We start from the raw sequence: 27,718 nt of genomic DNA, 5'->3' as shown, positions 1-27,718 counted from the left end.
TGAAGGCAAACAAGTAAAATTCCCAGTGAGTTTCCTGAAGGGAAAGATCTGCATTTTTGTGCACCCCAGTTGCCAGTGTCCTCTTGGGGATAGCATGATCCTCCACAACCTGTGCTGGCTTTCACAGGGACCTGGGACTGCATTCTTCAGAGGCATGAGGACCTTTACTCCCTTTTGTCTCAGTAATTCACTTAGATTTCCCATTTGAGTTCACTGAAAGGTTCCTCTAGAGCATGAAAGTTCACTTTGCAACGAGTTTTCCAGTTGTATCAATTTCTTGCTGCCTGGTTGTTTACTGCCTATTTAACTTTTTGCTGTTAGATAGTTCAGTCTTGGTCACAGATGCATCTAGGTGTTGGGTTTTTTTTTCTCAGCTTTGTAAGTTGGGGATTTTTTTTTTGTAGCAAATGAGGAGCTCTAACATGGACAAACAGGCTTCTTTATGCCTAAGTAGTGCCAATGATGTTTATACATAGAAGGGTTGTCAAGCACTGGGAAAGGCTGCCCAGGGAAGTGGTTGAGTCACAATCCCTGGAGGTATTTCAAAGATGTGTATAGATGTGGTGCTTGGGGATGTATGTGGTGGGCTTGGCAGTGTTAGGATTAGAGTTGGACTTGGTGATCTTTAAAGCCTTTTCAAACTTAAAGAATTCTGTGATTCTCTGTTGGTGTTTTAGGGGGTTAAAAACAGTAAGAAGGAGCAAGAGAAATGGAAAAATAATAGCTAGAGAAGTATTGTAAGGTTTTCAAAAAGAAGCTGTGAAAAAACTTACCAAAATACATTTGTTCAGCTAAAACCAGTACTCTTTTCCATTGAGAAATATTGTCTGGGTCAAACTGGGGGATTGCACCAGTTATGTAAAATACAGAGGAATTTCTTGTGAGTCTGCTGCTTGTGATGTCTGTCAGTGGCTGATGCAAGCACTGATGTGCTCTGGATGTGTCTCACTCACTATGTGTGTTTCAGTCAACCACATCCCAGGCAGAGTAAGGGACTCCTGTGATTTAACAAACACAAATCTGTGTGTGTATATATTCCCATGTATTGTACCAGAAGAAATAAAATACTTTGGAAGAAGAACTTGTACCTAAAAGTGGATTTTGTAGATTTGATTTTCATATTAGCATTTAATAAAAAAGGTACCAACCTTGCTGTAACAAATAATATTTTTTAAACAGAAATGGTTGAAAAGGATAAGATAATGTGGAGAAATCTGAATAATGAAATTCATATCTATGAAGCTGAAAAAATACCCATATGAATGAGGGACTGTAATAATAAAGGAAAGTAGGCTGAAGTGGTTACAATTTTCAGCAGTCATGTGGAATTTCAAATTATTTAGATTCCTTTAAATTTAAAGTTAAGTTTTGAAAAGTTACACATTTTTGCATTATTTCTGTCTTCACCTCCTTTACAATCCATAAATAAAAGGAAATATAAGAAGTGTCTGAACTTCTTAATTTTATAGGCAATTTGTAATTAGAAGTTTGAATTACAGTATGAGATTTCATTTTTAAAAAAATGGAGAAAATGTTGGGGAAATGTTAAAGCTGTCCCTTCATTGTCTAAAGTAATTGCAATATGATGAGTGTTTTGGCATTCATTAAGAAGTATCACGCAAATTATTTATATTATTATATATTTTCTTTTGCCTCGGAATTAATTCTAATTCTTTTTTTTATAAAATCCCCCAAAGTGCTTTTCTCCACCACACGCCTTCAAAAATTGTAAGCCTTTAAATATTACAAATGCAAAGGAGAATGAGTCAAAAGTCATGACTTCCAGTCTGTGGTTCTGGCAGCTGGGCTACAGAGAAATGAGCTTGAGGCTGTAGGAGTAATTATTGTTGATGATTTACTGTGTGGTAATGGATTAAAGGCATCCTGTTTCCTATCAAGATCTTAGGGCTTTACAAGTTGTTGTGACCTTTAGATTATGGTTTCCAGAGGTAGAGAATAAAAGTAAATCTCAGTGTGAAAATAAGAATGGATGTGAAACACATGTGAAACACCCTGTCCTTTCTCTGTCTTGCTATGAGGAGGCCAACAGTGAACTATTCACTGTTAACTAGGGCAGCATTTCTACTCCAAACAAAACTCCTCACTGTGTGTTCATTGCAGCCTGCAATTTGGGAAGTACTTTGTGCTCCCTCTTCATTATATGCAAGACATTTCAACATCTAACCACTTTTTTTCTGAAGTTTTTTTAATGTTGCATTAGTCCATAATTGGATAGCTAAGTGAGAAGGCTACTCGAATAAATATTTTAGTCACCTCTATTAGTGACTTCTGTAATAAAACTGTGATTAAAAAAAATCTTAAAATTTGTTTTTAACCAGGCCTTTTTAAGTACAGATTTGAAACCAAGAATATTACTGCCTTATCTATAATGAAGTGTTCCAAATAATATAGCAGGAAAAAGATCTGAGAGTTTTGTTATGACAAATTTCTGTAAGTCTACTAATACTTAGGAATTGGATAACAAAATAATAGGTTGTTTTTTGTATTGGAGAGACGTGAAAGGGCTCAGTTTTGCAAACATACATATGTATGTCCTTATGCCATTGAATAGAAAGCTGTTCATATCAATTTTGATATCCAAAAAGGTGTATAGTTGCCAAAGTGCCAGAATTTTTGCATAGGACAAATGCAGAATAGTTGAGTAAAGAGAACGTTTGCATTTTCTGGCTAATGGTTAATTGGGTGTGGTGGACAAGTATGAGGCACCAGCGCAGCTTGCCTGTCATGCCCCTGCCTATTTAAATAGAGGCAGTTTTTAGGGTCAGTTGGTTTAAAACTTTGAACCATGGCTTAGCAAGAATTTACACACAGTACAGTGCCCTGTACTGTAGTGTTCATTTCCTTTCAAAAAACTGATACATGAATACATTTTGTAGATCAGACATACGATCCTGAATGTGAGGGTACCATGTGTACAGCTGCACATGGCTCATCCCACCTGAATTCAACCTTAACCATGCAGGTTTGCTTGTCTGCTTTTCTTTGTAGCATTTAAAAAGAGTACTATCAAATCAGTCTGATTTGAGTATTAGCGTTGACTCTTCAAACTTTCTCAATGATCTATTGGTTGGGTTAGGATGGGAGGATACCTGAGCATTGCTGTCTAAAAGATGTGCAGGTGATGCTGAGGGCAGCTGCAGGGCAGTTTTTTGCAGTGTCCATCTGGTCTTGGAGAAAAAATAAAACTCCTTTTCTGCAGGGGGATAAGGGCCACTGAAAAGCAAACCAGTATGATTTCACCAGAAGCCCTTTATTGTTTGCAATACAACTCCAGTTATAGATTCTCAGTCTCTGGCCCACATGGGCACACAACTCTCAGTTGGCCAAGTTGCTGGTTCAAGAGGCAGCTACATCTCCTTCAGGACATCCAATTGGTCAAATGTCCATCATCACAATCATCCATCATCATCAATGTGCCTTCTGTACTAGGGTTTACATTCCTTGTGGACAGTTTCTCAGGCTCCCTGTTCTTATTTTAATCCTGTTATTTTCCCAGTAACCTTGATGAATTCCTGAGGGCTCTAATAACAAAACTGCAGGTGACTTGATAAGATTACTCACAAGCAGTTTGGCTGGTGCACCCAAATGGCCTGTTACACAGATGCACTGCTGCACCTTTCCTTCCAGACAACTGGAAAATGGGGAAATGCGGGAAAATGGGATGGACTAAAAAAGTCAAGCATTTTCTTAGAATTTCAGAATGGAAAGTTATAACATCAGGTGAATTTCTATTTTCACAGCATTGGTTTGTTCTCTGTTAGGACTGTGTAAAAGGGGGCAAGTACCAGTCTGTCACAAAGGCCAGCTGAGCTCTCTGGCTCTTTGAGCAAGAATCATTCCTTAGCTTGGTTCAGTTTTAGACTCCTCACTTAGGCTGCTGATATTAAGAATACAGGACTTTTATCAACTGTGTAAAATGTGTATTAAAGTATGATGTAATTATTTCCCTATATGAAGACTGTAATCATAATTCAGAAGATGACATTATTAAAGATGCTTTCCTGTAGCATTTTGACCATTCTCTGAACAATGATTGGTTTAATGGGACATTGACTACTTAGACCAAAGTTTTTGGATGGGCTTTAGACTAAAAAAATAAGAAAGGAAAAATGATTCAACAGCTTTATTAGTCTGATTTTTGTAGGGCAGATTAAGGCTGCTCTTTAGATCTCTAAACATAGATAAGATGCTTTAGTTTTTAATGGTGTTTTTCCTTCTATGAAGTGATGTACGTGAAAAATGAAACAGAACCATCTCTTTGATTAACGACAAAATCCTTCTGACAGATCCAGTGATCTAAGTTTATGATTGATATTGGCAGCTACCATCTGGGTTGTTTATTTTTTCCCTATTAATTATTTTTTGTTGTTGGTTCCTGAAAACAGGCTCTATGAGCCTTGATAATCATATTTGGTCTCTAAAGGCTGAATCAAAGCAGTTGATGTTACGGGTGCAATGCTGAAAGATCTTCTCTTTCGTTTTGTTTAGCCTACAAGCCCTAAGTTTGGAAAAGCAGACTCATATGAAAAACTGGAAAAACTAGGGGAAGGGTCCTATGCTACAGTATACAAAGGAAAAAGCAAGTAAGTGGTGTTTTATTTTCATTTAATTTTGTGTATAAATGAAGATAAGCAGAAAGTATCAACTAATGTTGCTGAACATGTACACAGATCCCTGTGAATAAAGGTGCTACTGACAGCCATGTGCTCTGGTGAAAGGGGCTGAGACCATATTGCACAGGTAGCATATTGCCTTCACCCTAGAACAAGATGAGGTTTCTGTTAACCTGATGATTTGTTTGCCCTTTAATGTTGTACTACTTCCTTGGTATCCATACCAAATTAATTTCTAGGCGTAAAAGCAAAGTATGCTGTAGGTAGAGTTTTATGATGGCCTGAGAGCAAATGGTGAATATATATTTTATTTATTTATTTATTATTAAATAAATAAAGCAACATGAACATTATTTATATTACTATTATTATATTTATTTATTATTAAATAAATAAATAAAGCAACATGAAGGAAATGAATGGAATTCTGGACAGCTCTAGGTTTAGTTTGTTTACAAGAGTTTATTTACAATTGTTGCAACTACTCTACCTCAAAATACTTTATACATGTCACATATTTTTAAGCCACTTTAATGTTATTTGTTGCAGCTTTTTTGTCCCCAAATGCCCTAAGTACTTTTATATTGCATAAAATAACTCAGTAAACACACTTAAAATATACTTCAGCCAGTGCTTCCATTCAGAGTTATCCATTGTGAAGCAGGGTGTCTTGTGCCATTTGACATACTTAATGCATAATCAGATTTCCAATAATAACAAAGCAATTCTGAAAGAGGAGTTTGGTACATGTGATATCTTTATTTAAAAGCTCTGATTAGTCAATGATATATGAGGCAATGCTGCCATTCCAGCAGAGAATACCATGATGGTCATGGGACAAAATAACTACTGAAAAGAAGAAAAAATGTCCTAACATTTTCCAGGGTCATTAAGTTAGTTAGGTACTGAAAAGAATCTTTTTTCACTGAATATTTTTAATAAATCAGAATGAGTAGAATCATCTCTCAGTAGCTTGCTTAGACAATAAGCATAATGACAGCCTATAGGAATAAAAACATGTTCTAAATGTAGAAGAAATATTCACACTTCTGCCTTGCCACTGCAGATACTGTCTTTCACTGGCGGCTTTCTTCAAGGAAATGCTGTTATGTTGTGGTGTTAATGGCTCAGTTATGCATTACCATAAGTTCTAGACATTATACATGTGTAAGCTTTTTATTGGGGTCTATGTAATATGAGAAAACAGTATGGATTTCAGCTTGTGCCTTATTACTAAAATCCTTTAGTAAAATCAGTGAGTGTCTGATGACAGTCAGTCCATATGTCTCAGCTTTCAGTAAGACTGAGCTAAGGCAGCAGTCACTGCACGTCCTGTCAGTCAGTGGAACAGACTGAAATCTAAAAACAAAGCAAAACCCTTCCCTGAAGCTACTGCATTAATAGTGAACATGTAACGAAAAGTAGATTGGATAGAAATACTCATTTTAGTAGAGTTGCCTGCACATCTGTAGGAAATACTTCAGTGATTTAAATGGTACTTCAATAATAAATTGAAATTACTGGGTACACTGCATTCTGTACTATAAACAGCTTGCTTTGAATAGGTAGTGCAAGTTACAACTATTATGTGTGACTGTCCTGTTGCTTTGTAACATCTTCTGCAAGGTCTTTGTCTTCTGAAAAAAGGTATGTATAACTAGAAGTGTGGATGAGAATTCATATGCAGAGAGTATTTCTGCTGTTATAGTAGTATCCCTTCACCTGTTTGAATTTGACTTTTTTTTTCCCCACTGAGAATTCAATAATTTCCATATTATCCAGCACTATCCAGATTCAACACCTCCAGTCCAGGCTTCTGTTTCTTGAACTATAGAGAGAGTTGAATTACTGCGTAGCAGGAAGAGGCTGTACTTTAAGAATTTAGGGAACACTGCAGGTGAACAGGTGTGGGGTGACTGCATGGCCCTACAGTGGCCCTGGCCACCCCTGCACAGTGTGGCACTTAGGGACATGTTTTAGTGGGGAGCTGGCAGTGCTGGCAGTGCTTGGACTCAGTGACAGAGGTCTTTTCCAGCCTGAACAATTCCATGGTCCTATGGCTGAGACCTGAACCTGGCTGCTGCTTTTCAGGCAGGTTAACTCTGACTTTTTATGGCTTTATTTTAAAATGATACAGGAATAGACAGAGAATTTTTTTTTTCCTAGACTCTGATATGGGTATGTAGGGTGAGACTGTGATATGCATCACTTTGTTCCGCTGCCTACAGAGCCAGTGGGAATACAAATAAATGAAAGAGATCTGTTTATTTTGGTATGGGCCCAGTTTGACTGCTGAAGGATTAAGCTCTCATGGCACAATACAGAATGCAGACACATGATGGAAAAGCTGGAGCTGGTAACACACAACAAGTGGATTTTGGTCACAATGTCTGAGAATTCCTAATAACCAACTCTAATGCATAGTTTCTTTGTTTTGCCAAAATGTTTTTGAGATGTGTCCTTAGAGGTAGTTGCAGTTGGAAAATTTAAGATTCTATTGAGCTGTTTTGAATGATGCTTTGTACTGAGAATTATTTTGCTTGGTATTTTTCACCAGCTGCATGTGGCAAGTAGTAGAGTTTGAGTTTTTTATTTGTTTCCTGAGACACATTTCAGCTTTTAAAATTATTTCCCCTGCTGGTCATTATGATGGAATAAAACATTATTAATCTTAGCATACTATTTGGAGAGCCTAAAAGATGCATACTTGCCTGGAGAGACACTAAATCAGCCATTCCCTTCCTAAAATTTAAAGTAATATGTGCCGTAACTTGCTTTCAGAACAATCCTGGCTTTTTGCACCTTGGAGCAGGATAAGTGGTACCAAGCCCTTGTCTTCCTATAAAACTCATTGCTTTTCTATCTTTTTGAGCATCTGTGCTTGTATTCCAGGAAAGTGAAATGAAATGGGCTAATTCCTTTTACTGGATGATTGATTTCTCTTTCTGTAGTCAGATAAAAATGGATCCCTGGGGTGAAGAAGCAGCAGAGTGAAGAGGACTGTGTTATTGAGGAAAGTGAAGCAGTATTCTCTTAGGCTGGGCTTTTTTGTTTATAGGAGAAACAGCCAAGCAGTCATTTTTTTCTGGCTGACAGTTGCATCAGTAGGTAAATCTATTTGATTTCATGTGTTGCACATCAGACGGGTGTAATGAAACTCATCTTGGCATGTTCATTTTCCACTTTCATTCAGGCTAGATTCTCATTTTTTACTTATTTGTATAAAATCACAAGAGGCTGCTTACTGCATAAAATTCAGATGACTTTGAAGGGATTTATTTTAATGTAAAATTTAGAGAAAATGGACCGAGTAATTTACTGGTAACACTGTAAAAAATGATGCAAATTCCATTGACTCTGTATCTGATTAACACCTTGGACGTTTGCCATACAGTAGGTGCAAAGCAGTGGGTGGCCTTTGAATTCCTGTATCATTTCACTGTGTGCTTGAGCTGAGGAAGTGCAGCCCCTCTGTGTATTGACATGTGTGCCTTCCTGCTGACCTTCTTCCTTCTTGAGCTTGATTATAAATTTACCTGAACATACAGCAGTGGGATCTGGCTTGATCTGTGGCACATAAAAGTTGATGTGAGTTGTGAGTCTGGAGATGAAGCTGGTGACAGCACAAGGGAGCTGCTGCCAGCTAGAGCCCCTTGCAAAGCAGCGTGGAGGCCCTGTGTTCCCCCACTGGGAGCTCTGCATATTGCACTTAAGAGAAAAACCTGTGCTTTTGGCAATTTTATGTGTTGGCATGATTTCCATCCTCTCCCACTGCGTTCGGTTGCCCTTCAAGGCAAAGAATTCAAAAAGATTCCCTCAGTCAAAGCGATGTGATCTGTGACTGCTGCTTGCACAGCATGTGTCTGTGTTTTGAGAGGCATGCCAGTGGTATATCCACTGTGATCTCAATCTGCTTCTTGAGTGTCCATGTGATTTTTACTGTACCTTTATATTTTTGGGCACCTTTATTGAATTGCATCTGCTCATAGTATTGCAAAAATGTGTAGAATTTGTAAAAGCTCCATCAAGACATTTTCCCCTATTTCCCCTATCATAAAATTACATAGTTTCAACTTACTCTTAATAAAACACTTGTTCTAATGAATTCTGATCCCTGTCCTTTTAAACTGTTAATATGAGAAATCAGTAGGGCACAGAGCAGAGCACAGAGCAGAGCACAGTGGAAGCTGGTTCTGTCAACAAGAGCTCAAAGGCTGCAGAGAAAGGGCAGTCCTTCCATCCAGGCACCTCTCCCCTTTCAGTTCAACATCTGAATATTTGGTTTTCAAGGTGACTCTGGCTTGTATCCAAAGATAAAATGTATTTTTTCGGGGAGCCCAGGCATTTGACATTTATCTCCATCAAAGGCAGTACCTTTTACTGTTCACCTTAAAAATCAATAGGGAGTTCATGGTGCAAAGTGGAGAGAAATCATGCTCAGGCAGGCATCATGCTCTGTACTGGCGTTGTTTCCATGTCGTGTTATTCTTGAGGCAGCAGGGAATCTTTGAATAATCAGGGGGAACTGCCTCTGTTTGTTATTGGCATGATGTATTGCAGTGTGTGTTATGAATATAGCTGACCATAACTTTTCATGAATATGTGTGTGGATGGCTTCTCACAAGAAAAGAAATGGTGTGTGTATTTTGATTTTTATATTTATGATGCTGAAACCTTCACTGAGGATGGCTGACAGGACTAACTGCTGTTCTGACTTTTGTTTTTGAAGTTGCAGAATTTCTTATACTTGTCATGAAATCTCTTTGACTCTTTGATTGTTTCTTATGTTCAATCTGTTGCAAGTGCCATGAGCTTGGGATGGTCAAGCTGCCATTTTTCAGTCATTCCCCAAGCTTTACTCTGTGCCCATGAGAGGTGTTGTGTTCACAGGCTCCCTGTCCAGTTCACAGGAAAGTTTTTCTTCATGTTATGGCCAATTTATATAGACTGATATTTCAAAATTACTCTGATTCATGTTGCCTTAATGACCTAAACTTTCTTAACCTTTTCTTTATTTCTTGAAAACTGTGTGAAATTAGTTTGTTCTACAAATGAACTCCTCTTTTCATCTAAGGATAACAGATGGCTGGAGAAGGAATACATATTCATGGGTTACAAAAAGGCATTTTATGGCTACCAACTAGGCTTTCTTTCCCCCCCTCCCCACCCCCCATTTTTAAATTTATTTCCTTAACTGATTTTTGTAGGCAAATTATGACATGAGATTATAAAATGTGTACATAAATGCTTAAAAGAATCTCTAGCATTGTAAATCTTTAATAAAAATAATTATGTAAAGTTGAATTAGATAGAAAACTAATGATTACTAGATGTGCAACTAAAATACCAAATGGTGGAAAAAATTACTGGGATTCTAACTCAAAGATGAATCATTGACTATACTGGTCACTTACTGAGTGAATTTCTCAGCATTTGAAAGAAAGATTAGGAAAATTTTTCTCCAAAGTTGGATATATAAAAAGTACATCACACTATATGTGCTGTGCTTCAACCTGCAAGGCAGTTTAAGGGGGTGACTTAGTGTTATTGTCTCACATCGCAGGGGACAAAACCGAAGAACATAAGTCTATTATATTATTTACCCAGGACTGCCTGGCAAAACTTGGTAGAAAAACTAAGATAGAACATAGTTATATCACACACATGTGGTAGAGTTACTGGATAGTACCATAATGGGCATATATGCATGATTGGAATGGTGGGGAGAGTACTGAAGGGATTTGGCAGCTGCCGTTGTGCACCAAAGCGTTTCCAGCTGGCTGATCAGTGGCATCTCTCAGAAGACCCCCTGTGACTGTCAGTGTGCACTGCTGTAGGAGGCCACCCTACTCATAAGGGATAGCTCTATGTTTGTCTTCAACTTCTCTTGGTATGAGCATCAGTGGGGTGTGTGGGGATGTGAGGTGTGTGGAGGAGGATGGTGCTTTCCCTGCTGCCCTTCCCAGGTGACTCCTTCCAGCAGGCACAGGTGGAGAACAGCCCCTGTGCTTGGAGGAGCTGCTGAGTGGTTTGAAGTGATGGGATCTGGGGCTAGGGATGAGCAGCTCTTACCTGCTCCTGTTCAAGTGAGGGTTGCCACACTGTTTGTATGAGACTGCCTTGACTCCTGAGTTCCAGCGACAGCACTAATTAATAATTTAAATCCTTCAACTCTCATGAAACTCTTTGATCTTCTGTTTTTTCAGCCCTAATAAATGTCAGCATTATGAATTATCTTTAATCCACTGTCTTCTACTAAGACAAGGTGACTTTTGTCTAGGATGAGGTTAAAATATGGTGGGATTCAAAAAGAGAAATTCAGGGCCTGTGTTAGTCCCTTGAGAATTTACATGATTGGGCTTTAGCAGGACTGGGAGTGGCTTTTGTAAACTAGAAAAGTAACTCCATTTTAGTAAGAAAAACATAACATAAACCATGTTTGCACTGAACTGTCTTTTATGTTAATGATTAAAAGAAGTGTTTCCCTCAATGTGGAATTAGTTATTCGTTGGTAGAATAATCAGAGCTGACTAAACCTACAGTGAATGTGCCTCTGTGAGGTTTCTTCAAAAGAAATTTCTGGCAGAGCCTGGTTTCATTAGGCCCCCATGCTAGTCTGGAGTTTTAGGTTTATGACATTCATATCATCACAGAGTAGATCTAATTAGATATGCATGAGGTTTGATCACCAAACTTTGAGATTTTCCTGTAAATGAATATTCAACAATTGAAAGTTACTTTTCTTCATAAGAATTGGTTTCTTGAAATTTGTTTCACAAATTAGAGCGTCATCCCAATACCATCTACTGACTTTTCTTTCCAGAAGTGTTCCCAAGCTTAGCACTTGCTCAAATAGTGAGCTCAACCTCAACTCCAGCCAGCAATAAAACTCAGTGTTAAATAAACAGCTTGAAATCAGAATTGGCAGATTTTATGTTAATTGACTCTTTTAAATGTGTATATTTGGAACAGTTATTTCATCTAAATATATCTGAAGAACTTGAGGAAATAGTGTTATTGTACTCTTTTGTTCTCTATGTGGCATCATCAGCATTATCCCCAGTGAAGCCAATTAAGTCATCAGTTACTTTATATTCATCATTATTATATGTTCTTAATGATGCATTAAAGCATTAAATAAATTCCAGTCTTCTCTACTTTCTCATAAATGATCATTTTTTATAAATGTATTTATTTTGGTAGTGCTCATATATGCTGGTTGCATAAAAATGCAGAATGACACATTATATTAGCATTTTTGTAATATCTGGCTCATTAGTATTTTTTATAAGATGCAGACTTTTAGTTTATGCTACATAAAGCAATTTGGACTAATTTTTCTTTTGCCTACATTGCATATATAATCAGAAGTTTATTAGAAGAGATTATATAATGTTAAAGTGCTGAATTTCCGTAAACTGGAAAACTGTCCATCAGGTGCAGATGTTTTCCCTAGAGTAAAGTAGTTTTTTGTGATAATTAGAGATGCTTTAGGACTTGTGTGCTTTTTCTGAAGGTTTTTCGATGAGAAAGAGAAAGTGAGTTAGTTTAGGAGGGAGGATGGCTTAGAAAATAGGAATTCTTTAGTCAATATTGTCCTTAACAGGAGCTAATGAGGCAGTTGACAGGATGAGCATAAGATGATAAGTTGAATCTCTGACACAGTGAAGTGTATTGTTCTGAGAAGGTGTGAAATTGTTTGCTTTGGACAGTGAGTAATAGAGGTGGTTTAATGAATCCTAGATGTTAAAAGAGTAAGCAGTGTTGCCTTTTCACTGCCTAAAAGGCAGTCTGCTTGTCAATTTTTTTTACTTGTATTTGAAAATAATGAAAATACTGAGCATGTCTTGAAAGTTGTGGAAGACAAATGTGAAGTAATATCTGTAAGGAGTTCTGCTAACTTTATCTGATCACTTCTGAAGTCTGCAAAGACAGGTATTGATAGGTTGCAGAGGTAATTTTACCCAAGTTTCCTTTCTTCAGTGCTGCTTCTAAGGAAATTACCATATTATTTTGACATGGCATCACAAGTTTCAGGGTGTAATTTCATGACATAGCTGGCTTGACCCCATGACACATTGCTTCTCAAAAGGTGGACCCAGGTCTTACGTATTTTCTAGTGTTTTTTTTTCTTTTCCTTTTTTTATGCCTTTATAATTTTTTTAAAAATATGATTTAATTTCCCTTCTTGGAAGGTCCGGTCTTCTCTTATTTAAGCTCTCTAAGCAGTCTCACTGTGAAGTCCAGCAGAAATGAGAGCAAATACAAGGCAGTGTCAGCAGTGTGTGGCAAGGATTAAGAAGGAGGAACCTATACTGTGAGGCAGCCCTTAGCTCATCTGTGCAGCATCACCTAACTGCATCCTGAGATTGCATCAGTGGGAGCATAATTAAAGGATGTGAATATACACCCTATCTCTTTAATTGACACTTCATAATTTCTCACATCTCCAGTTTTATATGCTCCTGTTTATAGAAAATTAAATGAAAAAAAAAGATTTTAATGACTTGTGGGTCATTACTAATGGATAGTAAATGAGTATAAGGAGACTGTTGTATTATGTAAATTATAGGTTGATATTTTGGAGATAAATTATGTTAAAGAGAAGAATGAAATCCCAGAGGAACACTACTTGAGATGGATTTGATTATTTTGATAGTACTAAGAGTTGCCATGATGTCTTTCAAGATGATGGCAGGTACCAATGACAAAGGGGCAATGATAACTAAAAAGCACAGCTCACCTACTGTGTTTAATTGTGAATTCTTTGAAATTGGTCCATACTACTGCTATTTGTGTTATATATTGCTCTTCATGAACCAATGGAATGTAGAACTTCAGATTAAAAAGAACATAAGCTACACAATGCTGCATGTTTTTTGTCCTTCTCTATCAAGAGACCCCATATCCCTGTTTCCTTAGTACCTCTTTGATGTGTTTTTTTCATTGTATTTTGCATTGCCTTCTCTGAACACAGCATCTGGCTTGTTCTTTATCTGCAAAATGATCTTGCTTTTCTTACTCAACTTCCTCCTGCAGTTATTTCATCTATTGCAAAATATTCAAGTTATCCAGATATCTCAGTAATACGTATATGATAGGTAGGGTGGTGGATTGACAGAAGAATTGAAAACTACACGTTTAGGAACATGTGCAAAGATGCATGTCTGTCATCAGTCCTTCTGCTCTTAATATGGTTCATTCTCCAGTCTGAGCATGACACATGAAGTTACTTGAGGCAAGGTTTATCTTTTTCTGATGCCATAAGTCCTGTTTAAGTCTAAATAAAAAAATATAAAAGATAATCATAAGGAGAAATCCAGGAGAGTTAAGATGATAATTTCCTTTCAACAGTGTCTAGTGGCCTGAGACTTGAACTGGTGCCAGCCTGAATATTATGAGTAATTGGAAGGTGATGAGTAAACCAGCATTTGATAACCAGGGTTTCTTAACTTGCTCAGTCATTGTGCAATGTTCTGTATAGGGCTAATGAGTTTTGGTAATTGTAGAAGAGGAATAATCGGAAGAAACAAGACAGTAGCCATTTGTCACTGAACTCATTTAACTGCAAAAATTAAAAGCCTGAGGGAGAAGATGAATTCAGTGTTGGTGGTTGTCTATATCATCTTGTTTTGAAAAGTAATACATCTTCTAGGGCCATCCCTCTTGTAGTGCAGTGGAGAATTGCATCCATGACTACAGGAGTGTAAAGGTTCCAATGCGCCCTTGAGCTTTGTGGCTGTAAAGGCTAATTTTACTTTTGCAGAAATAAATGATAATAATAATTTTTTTTAAATAACAATTTTTTTAAAAACTGTATTATATTTTTTGGTAGTTTATCTTCCCCATTGCTTATCATACAGGAGGAGTCTGTTAAAGTTTCATAGTATGAGTTTGTTCTTGAAGAGGGTAATGAGTATCTGCTTCATTCCATTTTTGAGATTTTATTTGGATGAACTGAACCAACTGGATTTTTTGGCAAGGCCTGGAATGTAATTCATGTGTGGTGAAATTTTGAATGCTAAAAATGAAACAAGCCAAATAGATTTTACACCAAAAGGACTTGATAAGAACTTTTGTCTCTTGGAGCACAAAATATTTTTAAACTTATAAATGGGACTTATTATAATCTAAAAGTAGCCTGGGCCATGTAGTCAAGAATATGCCTCAGGAACAATCCTGCCCTAGTGGGAAATGGCCAGAATGACCTAAAAATTATTTCATTACACAAACTTTGTAGCTTTTTGAAGGCTCTAATGATGTGTATCATGCAGTGGGAAGAAGGTAATCAGTGTAAAGCTGGATATACTGCAAGTGAAGGGATTGATGAAAATCGTATGCCTTTTTCTTTGAACAGTTTGATCAAATAATGAACAGAGATTTTATAATGAAATTTTAAAATGTGTTACCTCTTAACAAAGCTTCAGGAACAAAGCTGTGGTAGAAAGGAAACAGACTGACTCACAGAAAACTGAGATCATTTCTTGGATTGCATCTGAGTGTGAAAATATAAAGTTGACATTATGGAAGCTATGAAGTGCTTCTTATAGTGCTGTAAATGAATCACTGGCATTGACAGGAAGAAATTGGATAAGTACATGATAGAAAACAAGTTCTATTATGAGAAATACTATTTCTGCTAAAATTTTGGTTTTTCTAAATTTCTCCTTCCCCTCCCCTCTTTCCCTTTCAGGGTAAATGGAAAGCTGGTGGCATTGAAGGTGATTAGATTACAAGAAGAGGAAGGAACTCCATTTACTGCTATCAGGGAAGGTATGCACTCACATTTAGTGATTATATATGTGGGGTTTTTTTGTAATTACTTGAGCTTCTTATTTCTGTGCCATGCTATAGTGAATAGCTTGAGAATTCAAATTACATGACTGCGTTCTCAGTAGGAAAAAACTTTGGTGCTTCAAAAACAAAGACTGGTGTGGGAGTTCTTGTTAAAGAATTCAGCTCTGCCTGTGCCTTGGCTCCTGTTAGATTTACTATGCAAGTAAATTTATACAAGTAGTTTAAGAGCATGTTAAAGGTGGGGTCACTGTGGAAGATGAGGGAATTTTGTAAGACTTGCTTCTTGCCTGCAGGCAGCACCTAGGATGAAGGTAGATGTGATTTTTCACATATATGCAGCATGAAGCAATGACAAGCATTTCTTGATAAAGGCAATCAAAAGATCAGGGAGCAAAACCGCAGGCGCTTTTGAAGCTGTGTGTAGTTTACAACTAGCTTTTGTTTGTTTTTCCTTCCCCATGGACTCTTTGCGTGGCTTGGGAATTATTCTTATCTAGTGTGCTTGGAGATGCCTGTTACGCTTTCTGCTCCACTCCTTTATCCTTCCTTGTCAGCCTCTCCTGGTCCCCAGTGACGGCTGCTTTATCTGAGTCTGTTTGTGTTGAGCTTCTTTGCAGAAATTGCTGGATATGCCTTCTTTGTGTGGTCCTTCTCTCTTAGAAGGTACTAAAAATGAGCCTTGGTAGAGAAATAATAAACAATTTACCATCACACCACTGATTCAGACTCAGCTGAAATTGATAATGAATGAGAGATGAAACTCTTAACGACTTTGAGGGCCCTTTTAAAATGGTACTATCTGCATAATTCCCAGGGGGAGATGAGCCAGGGAGGTACTAGAACATCAGCCCTCAAGGGTCCACAGTTGGCCCTCCATGTGAGATGTGTGGCTTCATGGTCATGACGGCCCCAGACACAGCAGCTGTGGCCCCCTTGTGCCTTGCTCCTGCAGCATCTGTCTGCTGCATGTCTGTCTGTCAGTGAGCCCATTCTGCAGTGGGCTGGGCAGAAAACCCCTATGTTTCATGTGATTGACCCCCTGAAGTTAGAAATCTCTAAACTACTGTGGATTTCCATCCCAAGATTGTGCATTTTAAAAGTGGCACTTCCACAAAGGAGGGAAAACCGTGGGTGGCCAATTTATGAAGGAATTTCCACAGTTCTTCTCTGCTGCTTCAGCTGAGTAACAATTATTGAATGATCTGACACATTTATTCATAACAATATCTATTTTATCTGTGAGCTGTCTGTCCCTGCAGCTGTGCTGTGATAACGAGGTGTGCAGAGGGTTACGGGTGCAGCTTTCAATATCTGTAATGCTGAGCTCAAGTTATAACTCAAGTCTGTGTTTCAAATATGTTTATTGTTCTTCAGGTTTATAGTTGATATGGTACTGACTTAATGAGAGAATAGTACATACGGCTTTCTTGTGCCTTTTTAGTGACACTTAAAAGGATTTTTAATGAGAGCTTGGTCTAGATGAACGTTTATAGCACTATAACTGTCAAATGCTGTATAATTCCTTTTCCTTCATAAATAGTGTCTCGTGTGAGCTCAGTATATGGAAGTATTTGTTGGGAACAAGGACAGATTTTTTCCCACTTGATACATTAAAAAAATTATAAAGGTACACTTGCATGAAAATATTTTTCACACTGTCATTGGAAAGTTTTCTTTTTAGCTGTGACCCAACACTGTGGTTGAAGCCAATTAAAACCCTGGTGCCTTAATATTATTAGAACAAAGGTCTTGTCCGGAAAAGCTCTTCAAGTTAGTAATTAATACCAATTTAACTGTGTGGTGTCTCACTGATTATGACAGGACTGTGTGCATCAGTTATATTTATAAGTCTTCATCTAAGCTGAGACTGGATCCAAAGAGTATTAGGATAATAAAAAAGTTTGTCTCGACTCTTGTAGACTCTTGGTCAGGTGGGGTCAAGCTTGGGTTATAGGTTGTTTATGAGGTTTTTTTTTTTTTTGGTAAATGAAATCTTGTCTCCTTGACAGTGAAATTTCCTTCAGGAGCTATCAGTATAAGTACAATGTTGATATGTAAGACGGGAAGCGGAAAAAATCAGTATTTATTTAGGCTTTGACTTTTCTGTTGTTGGTTTTGAGTTTGTCAGAAACAACTGTTAGGACCATAAAAGTAAGGAGAGCTGTATAACAAATGCAGTTTTCAGAAGGTGGCCTCATTGATGTTGTGCCAAGCCTGTTGTATTTGACAGTAACACTGTGGCCACTGCAGCTGTGGGCTTCACTAGCAGGACCTCAGGAAGCTGTTCCTTTCCTCTTGGCAGCATCTAATCCAGTTTGGACATGTTGTGTTCTGTAATGCACCCATGGCTGCTGTCAGCTGCAGGGGTGGGGAAAAAATAGAAAAAAGGAATGCTTCTATGAGCTCTGGAAATTATCTGATAAGTTTGATGTGGAAAAACACTAAGAATGGGACACTGTGTTAAGCAGTTTTCTCTTGGTCTTTGATGCCTAACTAAGGGCTCCAGTGCTATAATTTAGGCTGGGACGATTAGAACAAGGACAAATACCACTGAAGATGAGATCAACTTCTAATATCAGTTATCTGAGGAATAGTGTTCTCCTAATGGAAAAATGCATACATGATGGTATGAGCCAGAGGTCTGTTGGAGGACATTTTTTTCCAAACTCTTTCATAATAGAGAAACCAGGCAGTTTTCATCTTGGCTTGCTCCTTATTTTCTACTTTTCCACCAATGCAAGGCAAATCCAGGCAGAAGTCTAGTTAGCTGTAAATTAAAACTACTGTTAGAAAATTGTTTAACATTTCTCATGGCTCCTTGAGTAAAGCAAGAGAGAAAATAGCATGTCTGCTCCTGAGGGGGATGCTGTGTGATGTTAATTAGGGGGAAGTTACAGGCTGAAATGAAATCCTAAGCAGTGGTCATGCTGAGGGAATGTTGTAGCTGTCTGTGTACAGGGAAACATATTGTTACTGTTGAGACAGCAGCAGAATGAAGCTCAAAGTAAAACAAAGCTACAAAGGAAAAAGACTAAGAGAAGTGGGAAAATGAAGGAGATAAATATGGAATATGTGACTGTAGAGACAAGTGCTAAATTGGTTGAAACAAAAAGTGGAAGGAAAAGTGAAAAATAACTCCGACCAAACAAAAAACCCAGTAAAGCTGCATAAGGAAAATCATAGTTAATTTTAAGGCCTGGGGGAGGTTTAGCTGAAGCTTCAATTAAAGCTTATAAAGTAAGTTTGCTTTTACAGCAGATACCGGTTTGTGTCTTCTACCATCACAGTTACATAGGTTTAAATGAAAACAGGTGAATGTGGCATATTTATTGGTGCTGTTCAGCTCTCTACTGAGTTTCTAGAAAAAAATTTAGAAGTAGCCTGTCCTAAATGTTCTTTCAACTTGGTCTGAGTCAGATATATCAGCTAATTATATGAAGTTTATAGGATGTTTCCCCCTGAATTTAATTCACATAGTCTGAGATAATCTGATTTACTTTTGAAGAGCCCAAGGGGAAAAAAAAGGTAAAAAAGGAGAAAAAAGCACAACTGATTTGGTGTATATCAGAGTGGGATAAATCTATGAGATTTTCTGATAAAATATATGTGAGTGATTCAGGCCACCATATTACTGTTGTGGGCTAAATGTGCAACAGAGATATCTGAGACACTGTGGAGTCTGAAAGTCACTCACATTCTATTTTCTCATTTAAAATAAAATCAGTAGTATACACATTAGCAAATTATTTGTTTGCTGTGTTGGTGCAGTTGTGGTTTATTCTTTTACTGTAATGCTCATTATCAACTGTTCACAGACAGCTCAGCATCAGACTTGAAGTATTATTAAACCCACAGCAGCCAGGAGAAAAGTTCACTGACCTTAACTTTTATCTCAGATATTTCATTCCCTTAATTTCCTGCAATATCATATGTTCATCTAGGCTAAATACTGAACTGTGTGGAAGATTCTAATTCTGGGAACAGCTTGATTTACAGTTCTATAGTTATCTTTTTTACATTCTGGGTAATAATATTGCTTATATCCAGCATGACAAAGATTTTGCTTTTTGGATACCTATATAGACAAACATCCCTTGGCTTTATCATCACCTGGCTTCTGAGGTTATCTTACTTATTGTGTTCTTTTCGTGGGTAACAAAATTCTTTCTTCCCCAATCCAAAATGTGAAAACTTTTTTTGCATTTGGTTTTCATTTTCCAACCTTGGAAATATTGGTTTTTACTATAGCAATAAAATTCTATTCCAGTGTTTTGATATATTGTAATGTTTAATTTCCCATAGGTCTAGATGGTGTTTCAAAGCATCATCCAGTTTTGTAGCTGCTTTTGTACTTTGTCATTTAAATGCCCTGATTGGGCAACTCTCATTTTTTTTTCTTTTTATTAATTACTGCATTTACATGTTGTAATTTATATGTATTTGTACCAATTAATGACTCACATTTAAAAGTGCTTATGTGACAGACAGTCTCTACATCTTTGATTTTGCAGTTTCTCAGATAATACTTTTCCATCTACTTCACTGTCAAAGGCTGTGGTCTTAATGCCACATACAGATAACAGCATGCAGAAATACAATGTAAGTGCTTTGGAAGCATCTGCTGTCTTGCATTATAAAATTACAAAGAACACAGGAACTGCTTAGGTGTTGGGTTTTTTTGTGGTTTTTTTTGGGGTTTTTTTTTTTTGTTGTTGTTTTTTTTTTTTGTTTGTTTGTTTTTGGTTTGGTTTAGTTTATTTTGGTTTGTTTGGTTTGTTTTTGTTTTTTTTTAATTTATAAGAGCAGTTTATCATGCATACTGAATAAGTTTATTTTGTGAGCTGGGGGAGAAAACTTAGTTCATCTGAGTGCAAGAATAAAGCGTGGAAGAGAGATGCTTAACTCAGCCGTGGAACATCAGAAGTTTTTGAATTTCAGGCCTCTCCCATCCTCATCTCACTGTGTGGTAGGAGTGAGTCAAGAGGAGGCTGCCAAGATGGTCAGAGGGATAGAGCACCTTCCCTGTGAAGAAAGGCTGAGAGAATTTGGTTTATTCAGTCTGAAAAGAGAAGGCTTTGGAGTTATCTAACTGCAGCCTTCCAGTACCTGAAGGAGCCTACCAGAAAGACAGAGAGGGACTTCCAACAGGACCATGTAGTGATGGGACACGGGGAAATGGCTTTAACCTGTCAGAGAGCACGTACCAAGAAGAATTTCTTTAATGTGAGGGTTGTGAGGCACTGGAACAGGTTGCCCAGAGAAATTGTGGCTGTCCCATCCCTGGAACTGTTCAAGGCCAGGTTGAATGAGGCTCTGAGAAACCTGGTCTAGTGAAAGGTGTCCCTGCCTAAGGCAGGGGGGTGGGAACTTGATGATCTTTAAAGTTTCTTCTAACCCAGGCCATTCTATGATGATAATATAAACAAAAAATGAAAACCTGAAACAGTCTCAAATAAAGGAATGAGAGTTCACATTTATTCCCCAGGATTTATATTATATATATAATACAGGTTATGTATTATATTTTGTAAATTATAATATATAATATATTATTCCCCAGGATGTATATTTATACCAGACAGCCTCTTTGAGGCTGGGAGATTTTCTGAGGCCTATCTTTCTGAAATTGTCAGGCTGGAGGGGACAGATCATCACAAAACCTTTATCTGTGGAAAATCAAAGTGTAATAACTGCTAAGAAAAGAATACAGGGAAGATCATGAGTTTGCCAAGAGAAAGCTCTTACCTGAATGAATGTGTAATTTATTGCCTTATGTTCCCAGTTGGTGCACAGTGGAAAACACTGATTTGTGCTGAAGATGATGTAAAGCGGCTGAGCTTTTGTTTTATCCTGGAGTAACAGCAGATTCTGTACCCATACCATCTAAGGAAGAGCCCCAGAAAATTGTATTTTGACTCAGTAGGTATAATTGTTGTGACCTCATCCTGAATTATGACCTGAGTTACTGCAGGCACTTCCCAGCTCAGTGATGTGTGGCCTAATGGTCTTTACAACACTGAAGTCAACAAATGACCTCATGGCACTGGTCAGATGACTCATGGTGATAAGACTCTATTCACTGTGTTAGACTAGGTCTGGAAGGCTGTATGCCATAGGTCAAGGGCACAGGGAGACAATATCTGCCTATAATTTTTTAAGTCCTTGGTTTTTCCACTGGTAGAAGGTAAACATGAAAATTGGAATGAAAATCCTGTCTTTGTCTTCCAGTAAAGGATATTTTTTTTTACGGGAAGGTAAATCATCCACTTACATAAAGTAAACCTATTCATTTTATTTAGTGTTGGTTTAGGTGGAGGGTTTTTCTTTGTTTGTTTTTGTTTTGGTTTTTCAAGGAGGCTTAACAACTGTTTTCTTTTTAGTGATAGAAATTTGGAGGACATTCAGATTTCCTTCATGAAGTCCAGTCAATAAATTTAAATTTCCATAATTGAAATGCCTGAAAGCTTCACATTTATCTGGCTCAACAAGCCTCAGATAACTTTAAGAGATAATTTTTAAGATTATGGAGATGTAGCTATTCTGAGTGTGCATGTCACCAGAGTTACTATAGGGGGTTTGTGTCTATGTTTTAGGGGCTAAGCTCACTCTCTCCAAAAGCCACATTGCTTTGGAGCATTTAGTAAAAAAAGAAAAGGGCAGTAGCTGGGCTGTAGCTTGGGGAACTTTTTCATTGCCTACAGAGTTGGTAGAGCTGGTGCCTACTGCAGGCTCAGTAGTGAGGGCTCAATTAACTGCAAAGTCCCTGCAAAGCCAGTTGAGCTTGGAGTCATAACAGCTTTGTTTTTCAGTGTTGTTAAAAATAAAATGTGCAAGCAAGAACCTCTGGGACACTTGGATGTCATTGGATATTTAAGGTCAAGAATATTCAAAACTAAAGAAACTGTAGCAATTTTTATTTCTCTGTTTCATCTCTTTCTCTTATGGTCACCCTGTGGGTTTCCTTGAGTTAAAAGCGTTCCCAAATTAAGACAGGCTGGGCTTCAAAAACTACAGTACATTTGAAAAAGGATATTCCTGGGACCTTTTTCATGAAATGAAGTCAACTTTTAAAATTTCCTAGACTTCTGGAAGTTACTTATTAAGTATCCTTTCATGTTGCAGAGAAGTGTATACTATTTCTTCTTGAACATTAATAACAGAAAAATTGCTTTTAACTTCTGGAGGTTTTTTCTGATGGTTTTTTTGATAGCTCAGATTTTCAGCTATGTTTCATTTGTGCTTTCTCCTGCATGTGCAGTTGTGTATGTCTAAGAGAAGTGTGTTACATCTTTGGCAATGTGATATGGTGCTTGGAAGCAGCAGGAGCTTTCATCTTTACTCTGCCTTCCCTCCTGCTGTTCTCTCCAACCCTGACTGGCTGCTAATTTTTTTTACAGACAGTACTCATTTGCTTTTCCCTGAAAGCAGTTGGACTGGCTGGCAGAAGCAGGTGAACTGAATTCCTTGTCTTTAAAATGAATGTGGGAGAGCTGATATTTTTCCAGTCTCATATACAGTGCAAATTGTGATGTTATTTTATCCTGCTTTTTAGTGTGTCCAAATTGTACTGTGCTACTTCTTTTTGGCTGACCAAATGAAAGCTTCTGTCCACATAGGGTGCTCAGAAATGGTAGAGATTGAAAAAGTCTGTCCCGTTTGTTTCTTTATACTTGGCTAATCTCAGACTGAACATAGTCTTCCCTTTTTTTTGCTTCTATTTATTTTTTTTTCTTTTTACTATCTAACAAATAAGCAGTTTTCTCAATTAGAAAACCTTCAGGAGAGCTGGGATTACATAAATATGGCATAAATTATGGTGTTTTCCTTTGAGAATCATGTTATAAATTTTAAAATCTATAATGAGCTTCCATCGTCTAGGAAAAGTGTTGTGCTTTTCTGAGAAGTACAAATGCAAATTCCAAATCATCCAGTTTCATAGAACTAGATTGGTTCCACAGAATATTTCATCTCCTCTGTCCTCCACCCATTCCCTCTCCAACATTTCATCTGTGGCCTGCTGAGATGGAATACTACTGTAACAATTGAATCTTTATTCTGTACTTTTGATGTTCAGGCTGTGACCTTGTGTCTTTTGTTCTTGAGCACAGTTCAAGCAAGAAAAGAATGGGGTGACACTTTAAAGATTTTTTTTAATATGATCATTTTGCCATCAAGAATTCTTTCCTCATCCTTGTTATGTTAGCTTAATGGGAGACCTTTCAGGCTCTGCCCTACTTCCTCTGAAGTTGTCCATGCATCCTCATTGCTCACATGGAAAGTGTTGGATAAGGGATCTTGTGCTAGTTCCAAAGCTGGAAGGTTGCAAATCCATTAGTTCACAAGTGCTATTGAATCCTTCTCAGTATGGCTTTTACTTAGTTTCCTCTGACCTGAGGTTCAGGGCTCTCTGACTTGGCTTTTCGCTCCTGAGGCTTTCTACTTAGAGCAGATTTCTTCTGCTCAAAAATGGTTTCTTCTCTTCCCTGTTTAATGTAGGAGTTGGAACTGTTGCCTCACAGATTCTGGTCTGCTGCTCTTGTTGTCCCTGACAGTATGACAAGGAGGGTAGAAAACACATGACCATCACAGAATTTGGAGGATACAAGAAGGCTGGCAAGCCTTTGATTTCTTGTTCAAGTGGAAGTTGTTGAGAGTCTATCTTTCTATGCTGTGTGCAAATTTTATGGTGGCACATTCTGCCACCATAAAAGGCAGAGTTAAGTTAATCCTTCTCCAGGTAGCATTAGTTTTTACCTTGTGACCATATTCCAGTTGGAGCCGATAGAATTGGTAGGAGAGAAACTAGCTTCTTAATGTGAGTGGAGATGCTAGCAAGTGATGGCATGTCTCAGCTGGAACTTCCTGGACACCCTCAGGCACCCATCCAAGTGCCAGTATCTTCCATAGCCATCTGGTGAAATAAAAATTTGATATTGATATTCAAATTATTATTGATATGCATCTCTGATACTGAGGTGAAGAAATGTCTCCTGAGCCTAGCCAGTTCTTCTAATTGTTTTTTATTTGTTATATCTCCCTTTTGCAAAAAGGATAATCTAGACAAAAATATAATTTAGCCTTATGATGAAAGTGGGGACTTCAAATCTGCACAAAGACATTTGTGTTTCTCAAGATCTCTGTGTGTGTTTTTTTCACTGCTGTGTCCTGGATTTTGAAAATACCAAAGCAAGGTGGCAACTCACTGTTTGAACCAGATCAGTCAGCTTCAGTTTTATCCATGGTCTTTTTAACATGTTAAACTAGTAGATGACTGTTGTAGCTCAGCAGAATTGTTTTCAACTTTGGGTAAAGTACAAAATAATCACTTTAGAAGGTTGTCTGGTTTCCTTGTGTTGCAGCTCTCCCCCTTGAAGGAGATACACCACTACATATACAGAAAGAAGTGTATGGGTGCATATGTGTCCTGTGAGTTCGTGTGTCTCCTGTATGTTTGTAAGACCTAGAAAAACAATTAAACCTGTTCCCCAAAGAACAAAATCCTTTGTGAAGGGTCACATACTGTCTTTGATCAACCCAGAGAGTGTCTCAGAGAATGTGAGTTGGACATGTACTCAGCTCTAGATAAAGTGAAGTTGCTTCCTGTGAAAGTTGTCCATCTTCATCAAAAGTCATGTCTGAGACATGTCACCATATTCTTGCCACTGAATTCAGTCATCATTCATAAACATCCTCAGAACAGCTTTATGTTTTTCTAACACAGAAAGTTCATGAATGAATTATCCCAAGTCTCCTGATGTGTATAAATAATTTAAAAGTTGTCTTGGTTCTTCAGACACGAATGTAACAATGAAGATGTGCATGTGTTTCTGCTGGATCCACAACAATGCCTTTGTTTTCAAAGCTTTTGCCCACAGCGCAATAAGTACTTTTTCTTCCTTTGAGAAAAATCCAAATTTGTAACTTATTTAAAAAATTAAGCACCTTTTGTCTCTTTACAGATACGAGACACTATTCTGTTTTAATAGCTAACAAATCTCTCCTATATCAAAGGGAAAAAGACACTTATTTTCAAATGTTGGGGTTATGACATAAGTCGAGACTTGCTAGTTGAGAAGGTAGGCAGCCTGAAAGGATGAGACTACTGCAGTATTTTGTTTTGCTGCTTTTTATTCCCATCTTTTGTGGTAATGATTCAATTCTTTCTTAAGTATGTCATGTATACAGGGAAGTAAAAAATCCCAATGTGGTAAAATGCTATGTAGAGTTCACAGTAAATTGCTGAAAATTTTAAACATGAATTGTTTCTAAACTTTGAAATAGATGAGAAATATTTTCAGCAGCCTACATCTTTGTACTGGTGTAAAATATGGCAGCAACCACTGTAGTCATTAAGAAGTACTAATACCTTTCTCATAGGAAGGAAAAGGTCAGTTATAAGCAAAACAGTGAAAAAAGTGAAAGTCAGTTATAGTCAAAACAGTGAAAAAGCAAATACATCTTATTTTACAGTTATATATGTGAGACAAAATAGATTCCTTTTTTTCTTTTTCTTCACAGGCCCCTTTTTTTCTTTGGTCTACCTGCTGTCAGATGCTGTAGGCACAGCTGTCTGGGTGAGACCATTCCTTTGGGAGACAGCACTGCTCTTTTTTCTCTTTTGTATTTTTCCACAGCCTGAAGATAGTGTTGAAAACATTTCAGTTCAATTTTTCAGTTTTTGCTGGGAGAGGTGGGAGATTATCTTTCAGGAACTATACAGAACTGGAATGCAGGCTTCATAATGGGGTCTCTTCTTCCAGCATGGGTGGAGTTACTGCTTTCAGTCTTCATAACCAATAAGAAGAGAGTAGCATTTTAATATTAGAACTTGACTTTACTGTCTTCTTCAAAGCAATGAAAATTAATATCCACATTATTTTACTTCAGAATGTTCCCCCCGAGTAAGCAATACTAAAAAAGAAGCTGATAATATGTCACATTTTCCTGCTGAGATGAGGGGGAACTGGATGGTTCAGAGACTGGTAATAGGATATGTGACCTTCCACCTCTGACCCATTTACTGAAATATAAGCCATGACAGTCGGGTCTAAAAGTCACCACTATGGGATATTCAGCTGTAGAATCTGGAACTGTATTTCTGAATTTTTGAGGTCTGAGCCACTTGTCACAAACTTCCACAGCTGCACTGCTGGCAGCAGATTTAGCTGAAGCCAATTGAAAAGTGAACTTAAAACAAAATGAATGGAGGAAGCCTTGTAAATAAGGATACTTTAGGTGTGCTAAACTCAGTGATGTGTGTCTGTTCTGACCTGATATAGCTTGTTTGTTGTGTGTCTTTTGTGGTGCATATTTCAGAGTTCCCTTAATCACTGCAGAAGCAGTTTTCTTTGACTTTTACTTTGGGGTGTTAGGAAGGGTTTAATGCAAATAAGGATTCTGTCCTCTGGATTTTGCCTTGAGAAGAAGCTCAAAACTGGCACCATCAATGATAGGTAGTTTATATTATTTAACTTTTACCCTTGGACCTCATGTGGAAGCTTCCTTACACCTTTTTTTTGTCTATAGACAACTTAAGCTGCACGTTAGTTCTTTAAAGCCTGTTCTAGTTGTACATCTCAGGTAATTAGAGCCACAGATTTTACTTAGCCTTAATTATCAGCTGGTTTTCCCTGAGCAGAAGCAATGAAGAAAGTCAAGGGGGTGATAGGAATGTACCATCGAGCTTTGCACACAGGCTGATGGCAGTGCCAGTGTGGCTGGCTTCCATCTGAAAACATTCTCCCTTCCCTCTTATCTCCTACAACTTGAGAGGACAAAGTACTGTCATAGATTAAATGCAACTAATCGGGGGGAAAAAGTAAATCAGAACTGCTTGCAAACTAAAAAGAAAAGCTTTTTACACATTTCACATACACATTCTCACGCACTTCCCTTTCCCCCCATTTCTCTGAAATCCAGGATGCATGCTTGCTCTTTTGTGTGCTCTGAGGGCTCAAAAAATGTGTTGAATAATGGCAAGAACATTTTCATGCAGGCATTCACTGGATTGTGTGAAGGTTTTCTTAAGAAAACAATAAGATGTAAACCCCAACTATATAGCACATTATTCTCTGGACAAGATAAAAATTTGCTTTTGTTGTTTCATTTCTGGATTTCTCAGTGCAGCAGTGCCTACATTGCCTCTGCTAGGAAACTGCCAGTTCCTGCAGGGGCATCTAACTCAAAGCAAAACCCAGCAGGTTGCAGGGCCATTGACAGAAAACTGTAAAAACTTTTCTGCTTCTCAGGTTACTTTATCTCTGTGTATTTCTGGTTCTAAAAAATAT

The 27,718-nt window shown here is 37.7% G+C and overlaps 1 protein-coding gene across 2 annotated transcripts in view; it reads left to right on the top strand.

Moving 5' to 3' along the window:
- CDK14 (cyclin dependent kinase 14) overlaps positions 1 to 27,718 on the top strand; it is a 340,143-nt gene that overhangs the window by 88,172 nt on the left and 224,253 nt on the right. For both annotated transcript variants that reach the window (XM_063412536.1, XM_063412527.1), the window contains exons 4-5: positions 4,510 to 4,604; positions 15,328 to 15,407. In XM_063412536.1, coding sequence (XP_063268606.1) covers positions 4,510 to 4,604; positions 15,328 to 15,407 — 175 coding nt within the window. The remainder of the gene's footprint in view (positions 1 to 4,509; positions 4,605 to 15,327; positions 15,408 to 27,718) is intronic.

This window comes from Prinia subflava, chromosome 1 (assembly GCF_021018805.1).
Source record: "Prinia subflava isolate CZ2003 ecotype Zambia chromosome 1, Cam_Psub_1.2, whole genome shotgun sequence".
Taxonomy (NCBI): Eukaryota; Metazoa; Chordata; class Aves; order Passeriformes; family Cisticolidae; genus Prinia; species Prinia subflava.
The sequence above is the reverse complement of the archived record's forward strand: the minus strand, read 5'-3'. Positions and strand labels throughout refer to the sequence as shown.